This window comes from Bufo gargarizans, chromosome 7 (genome assembly GCF_014858855.1).
Source record: "Bufo gargarizans isolate SCDJY-AF-19 chromosome 7, ASM1485885v1, whole genome shotgun sequence".
NCBI classification, from domain to species: domain Eukaryota; kingdom Metazoa; phylum Chordata; class Amphibia; order Anura; family Bufonidae; genus Bufo; species Bufo gargarizans.
The window spans coordinates 26,413,646-26,419,972 of record NC_058086.1 but is presented as its reverse complement, the minus strand read 5'-3'; the positions used below and the strand labels follow the sequence as shown (position 1 = coordinate 26,419,972).

General features: G+C 47.2%; 1 protein-coding gene across 1 annotated transcript in view; it reads right to left on the bottom strand.

Annotated features, from left to right (window-relative positions):
• Window positions 1–2,968: 2,968 nt before the first annotated feature.
• The window catches only part of QARS1 (glutaminyl-tRNA synthetase 1), a 46,854-nt gene continuing 43,495 nt past the window's right edge, over window positions 2,969–6,327 (bottom strand). Inside the window, 4 exon segments of the mRNA XM_044301191.1 lie at window positions 2,969–3,171; window positions 4,102–4,227; window positions 5,211–5,277; window positions 5,917–6,044. Of these exon segments, the coding sequence (XP_044157126.1) occupies window positions 3,121–3,171; window positions 4,102–4,227; window positions 5,211–5,277; window positions 5,917–6,044 (372 nt within the window). The 3' untranslated portion in view covers window positions 2,969–3,120.

The window sequence follows — 6,327 nt, the reverse complement described above, 5'->3', positions numbered from 1 at the left end:
TGGCCCCAAACAGATAGATTTTATTGAATAAATCAGTGGCTATGTTAAATGTTTAATTACATGCAATTACAAAAGTATTCAGATCCAGGTGCTGGTTTGAAAACTGTAGAATATTTTCCGTGGGACAATCCCTTTGAATAGAAATATTTAAAAAATAAATAAAATAAGAAGAGTAAAAATTGCAGTTGTAGGGAATAACTTATAACATACGCCTGGCCGGCAGTGGAGTAGATTTGCACAATGATAAATCCAACTTGGCATTGATTACCATATGATGAGACGCCTACTTTCACAAAACTTTTACAAAAATGGTGAAGATGGTCTAAACAGGGAAAAGTTGAACAATTTGGCGCAATTTTAGAGATTGCACAAAAAACAACAACTTGTTCATGTCAGAAAAGTAACTGATAAATTCCCCCCATGCGACTAAACTGATAGCACCGATCCTTGTACCGTTCGTGTCTTTTATTGCGCACATTGAGTAAAACATCCGCAGTGCAGGGAGGGAAAGTCAGCAAATCCTTGAATTTAATGACCTGCATTTCTCCTTTCTACAGCAATCACCTTCTCCAGACGTCTTCTGCAAATAAGATGTGCCGTGTTGAGGAGGCATTTTGGCCCATTTCTCCGTACAAATGTGTTTCAGTTAGAGATGAGTGAATCGATTGATCTCATCACCAACGCAGAGGGTCTTCTTCCGCTACCGGAGCAGCGACTGTGCTTTCAAGGGGTACTCTGGTTATATAAAGTTATCCCCTATCCACAGGATGGGGGATAACTATTAAATCGGTAAAGGGTCCTACCTCTGGAACCCCTAGCGATCATGAGAATGGGGGCCCTGTACCTCGTGGAGACCAGCTGGTCAGGCATGGGAGTGATCGCTCCATTCATTTCTATGGGAGTCCTGGAGAGATAATGGAGCGCTGTACTCCGCTATCTCGGGAACTTCTATAGAAATGAATGGAGCAGCCGCGAGCATGTATAGACAAATATACAGAATTTCTAAAAAAGTATGATGTGCGTACAGACTGATTGAGCGCAGTATGTATGAGCGGAGTGAAACTGTCGCCGCTGCTGAACTATTCACCGTCATAAGGATGGCAATACAGTTGAATCCAGGAGGGCAGCCGCCGGCCAGGTGCAAAAGTACATGATGTTGCTAGCATTAATTAATGCTGAGAGCATCAGATCTTTATGTACCGGGGGGTACCAGTGAGGAGGGCTCAGGCACCCCAAGGCATCGGCCCACCAGGAAATTTCCCTGTAGCATCTACGGCCAGTCCACACCTGCTCCTCAGCCTTCAGAGGAAGTGAAGTCGTTTTTGAGCCTTTTTGGACGTGTGATGTGTTAAGTGACCAAGTAAGATCCTCCGAAGTGAAGAGCGGATCGGTTCTTCCTGATACAGGCTAACCCAATTAATTTAAAATACAGTATTACCTTTAGGCCCCTCGCAGACGAGAGTTCCTCCCGCAGCGAGCCCGCATTGCAGCACCCGGCCTGACCTTCCATTGCTGCCGGGAGTCACATAGCGGATATTTTAAACATGCCCCCGTCAGTACCCTGAAGGCAATCCTGCCACACGCACTGTTCTCGCTGTTTCTTTAACCCGTTTCAGCAGCTGCCGGTACTTGGGCTTCATCAGTACAGAGGTGTGGTCACTCTTACCGAATGTAACTCCCCCCCCCCTCACCATGCTTCACAGCAGAGCTGGAGAATGCAGAGTTGAAGCAGAGCAGGAAAGGGAGATCTGCCATCTGCTCAGTGTATAAAATGAAAGCAACATGTGGTAAGAGGACCCCTTTGTGCTGCAGGAGATTAACCCTTTAGGGGGGAGGGATCTGGTTACTGACACTTTTGGGGGGCTATTGTTACTGGCTAGTGAGGGCAGGCGGGATTAGCCTCAGGGTGAGGGCAGTGGCGGCCATCTTAACTGAATAGCGAGATTGCAGTTTTATGCAGACTGGTTGCTAAGGGCTGAATCTTATTAAATATGGGGTAAGTCAGTCTAATAGTAACTGATTCTGGAATATCATGTGATTAGTAACTACATAGATGAAAATGGAAATTAGGGTCTAAGTGTGACAGTTATCCTTTAACTCTGATTATCCTTCAGGCTAGATATTATGCCTTCTATGGCCCCATACGGAGTTGCTCCACGGATCGATCTTGTGTTTATTACATTCCTTTGTTTTTGCCAACGATCGTCTTGAAGGATTATAACGTTTATCCACTACATTTGTCCCTTGTCGTGTACGCACGGCTTCCAGATGACATGTGGATGCTTGCTGGGTCGTCTAGTAGCGTCACAGACTGCTTCCCCACGCAGAACCCGGCGAACGTTTGAGCTGGACGCCATGCTGCCCGATATTTATGAGCACCTCTCCTCCTGGCTCTTCATTGAACTATCACTTGTAAGTACTTTACCTTTTTTCGTTTAGAATGTGCACTTAAAAGTAGTGGAGTTGATATATTTTGTATAAAATATGAAAACTATGTAATAAATAACTGCGAGCACCATCCACTGGTAATATATTTGGATATGGCCCACTAAAGGGGAACCAATTGGAGTGCTGCTTCTCAAACTCAGTTTACCCTTCACCATTTTGCCCTGCGGGCAGTTCCCCATCGCGTCAAGACGATTGGAAGCACTGCTGTGCAGGGAGGCATCACATCTGCATGGGCACGGTCACTGCTTGATGGAGTGGCGGACACCCAAAATGTACCTTTGGCTCTTTGGAAGCAAAAAAGTAACAGGCACAAGCTTACATTGATGCCCGAAGCAGATGGCATCTGAATGCATGCAAGCTAATCAGTGATAAGAGGGATAACCCCATATCGGAAATCCTCTGCACCACAGAAGTGTAAATGCAAACTAGGCCAAGTGTATGTGGCGTGTACGGCTCCTCCAACAGGCAGAAAAGTGAATCGCAACATACTGACCACCTAGAAACATAGATGGAGTCTTAATTAAATAAGTGCATGTTTATTACTTCTCCAGTAATAAAAACCAATTGGACTTTAGATAAAGCCTCTTCCCCATCCCCTTTAAGGCAGCGGTTGTTATGGGTCACTGTGCAGAGCGCTCCGGAGTATCTGGACTGGTTACGTACGCAGAGGACTCACACCTTCCCAGGATCTTCCTTCAGCGTGACTGTCCTATTAAATACAATCTGAAAGACACAAGGAGCCAGAGCCAAATGTTATTATGGACCAAACAGGATCGGGAACAGGAGCTTTTATCAGTTTCCTGACCGACCTCGTCTAGTTATCAACATAAATGCAATGATACTGTATAGCTACTGGGGGGAAAAAACATGGATATGGATGAAAAACTAGTATCCTATTTCTTTGTTGAATTTATAAGCTTTAAAGCAGAGATGCCCAACCTCCATCTGTTGCAACACTACAACTCCCAGTATGCCCTAATAGCTGTAGGCTGTCCAGTTTGCAACAGTGGAGGGCCACAGGTTGGGCATCTCTGCTTTATAGCATATTTACCTGCTCCCCGGCACCCACATCCCTCTGGATCCCTATACGTCCTCCGCTGCATCTCCCTGTTGCACGGATCTAAACATCCAGTGACGGGGGTGCAGCCAATAGCGGCCCTGACCAGACTCCCTAGCAGCTAGGGCGGCTGGTTACCATCGCGGCCTGCTATTAACCACACTGCCCCCAGAAGGTCTTGATCCACGCAACAGGGAGATGCAGTGGTGGCTGTGCAGGGATCCAGAGGGACGCGGGTGCTGGGGAGCAGTTAAATATGTTCTAGAGGAGAGGCCCCAGCATTCTGGGGGTCATTATAGGGATTAGATAACCCCTTTAAGCCTGAGGCTGCACTACTGAGAACCCTGCACAGAGATTAGCAGGGCATCAGAATCTCACTAGTGCAGTCTCAGGCGTGTTTTCATGTACACTAAGGGTCCTATTTCCCTCTGTTAGTCCTCAGTCTGTGTGGGAGGTGAAATAGCGGGGAGACACAGTATCCCCCACTTTGGAGATCCCACTGGTCTATAATCTAGCATCACTTCTTGTCCCGACATGTACCATTGCTCTGCCGGGGGGTTTTAGTGATGCATGGAGGCTCCGCAGTGTGAACTGACCTTGTCATCAGTGGTGTCAGGATCCACAGAGAAGTAGCCCAATCTTTCAAACTGGAACTTATCGAAGGCCTTGCAATTCTTTGCAGACTGATCCACAACAGCATCTGGGATGACGGTCAGGGAGTTCTGTAAATAGGAGGTGGGTTATCGATACAGTAAGAATGTAGACAGGGGGGGGGGGGGAAGGGATCATTGCAATAAGACTCCCCACTAGGGGGCACTGTGTGTTCAGTCTCGGAAAGTGATGATGGGATACAAAGGGACGGCGTATACATGGCCGCCCTGCTCCTACATGTGTCCTCCTGGCCAGTAACAGTCTACATGTAATGTATAGAAATATCTATTCCAAAGAAGTAAATGCCTCAGCAATGCCAAGGACTCGATTCCAAAGCTCATGATGAAGATTGTGCAGCTGCGGTGCCACCTATTCTGATACCCATGTGTGCCCCCTTAAAGGGACAATCAATCTTAGGTCCTGCCATATGGTTGACCTTAATCTACTTCTCTCTGTAATCAGCCATTTCAGACTGAGAAGAGGCCGAGTTCTTCAGTCGTAAGAGTGAGATGACAACTCCTGGTCTTCATAAATCACTACTGTTTAAAAGGGAGTTTCCCCATAAAGAATATCCGCACAAAAGTGGATAAGTGTCTGATCGCCGAGGGTTCAGCTGCTGGGACCACTGGTGATCAAATGAACAGTGGTCCTGGACTTCTGGAAATAGTGCGGCGTGTGACCGCCTCTCCATTCACTTCTATGGGACTGATGGGCACACTACACAGCTCGATCTTTGTCAGTCCCATAGAAGTGAATAGAGCAGCGGTCACACATGTGCACTGTTTCTCCATTTACATCAAGGACTCTGGGGACTTTGTTCTTATGATCACTTTTGGTGCCCGCAGCTGGACCCCAGCGATCACACTGAGAACGGAGTATGGGCAGGAGCATGCATTGCCTCGCCTCCCGAGGATGGCTAAATGCTGGCATAGCGCTTGGGTACCCTGTAACCATGTACTAAGCCAGGATTAGCTGAGCGGAGCGGCTCCTACCTGCTCCAAAGCCACATGCGGCTTTTTTTTTTTCTCCAGCGTTTACAGTATTTAGAACTTACCGTGTTTATATCACTTAAGAATCCTCCAGGAACTTCAGAGGGATCCTCAGGACTCTTGTGCAGGAACCTAAAACAATAAGATTAGTCCACACTAGTGCTTCATTCATTTATGCAGATACTTCTCCCCTGCCGCTCTCAGTGTTGCACTCTGCTCCTGCAGCACTGACGTCATCTTCTTGGCTGCAGCAGCGATGTCCTGCGCACGCCACGTCACCGCTGAAGCCCATCATTGGCCTCAATAGTCACGTAACATAAATTGCTGAGGCCAGTGACTGCCTGCACCGTGACATGGTGTGTACGCGACATCCCCGCAGCCAGGAAGACTACGTGAGAACTGCAAAGAGTGGAATGTAGCAGGGAGAAGAGCAGTAAGTATGGCTTCTTATGTTATTTTCCATTTAACTCAGACAACCCCTTAAAGTGTTTAGATTTTATAGGACTGCACAGTTGGGCTTGTATAGTAATGCCGTCACGTAGGCCTGTAACCCTCTCCATGTAGCTGTGCTTTATTTGTTCCTGCAATGTATCTGTGTGAGAGGTGAAATAGCAGGGGGACACCACATCCCCCCCCCCCACTTTGGAGATCTCACTGGTCTATCATCTAGCATCACTTCTTGTCCCAGCATGTACCATTTCTCAGCCGGGGGGTTTTAGCAATGCATGATCAAGAGCAAACTAGAAGGTTGGTGACTTGGTGCCTACTTACAGTCGGTCATAGAGACGAACTTCACACACAAGAGGGTTGGACACCCAGTGGATAAAAGCTTTGGGCTTCTCAGCCACATCAGATTTGGTGCAGGTGACCTCCAGCTCCACCACTTTCCCATTTCCATCCTGTTGGAAGAAAAAATAAATAAATTCAGGACAAAGGATCCTAATATCACCTCTGATTATAACCGTATTTGGGGGGGGGGGGGGAGAATGTGGGGGTCCTAATCAGTCCTTCACCAGAAATAGGGGTCCTTAAGCTCTTCTGTGTGCACCATGGGACCTTGTACTTCTTCCTATCTGAGTCTCTCCATTTTGGAAGTCTCACTGCATTACGTCATCTGTACAACCGAGGGGTTTCATTAATGCCAAGTCTATAAACTGTCCAATGATCCAGAAACCCTGCTGT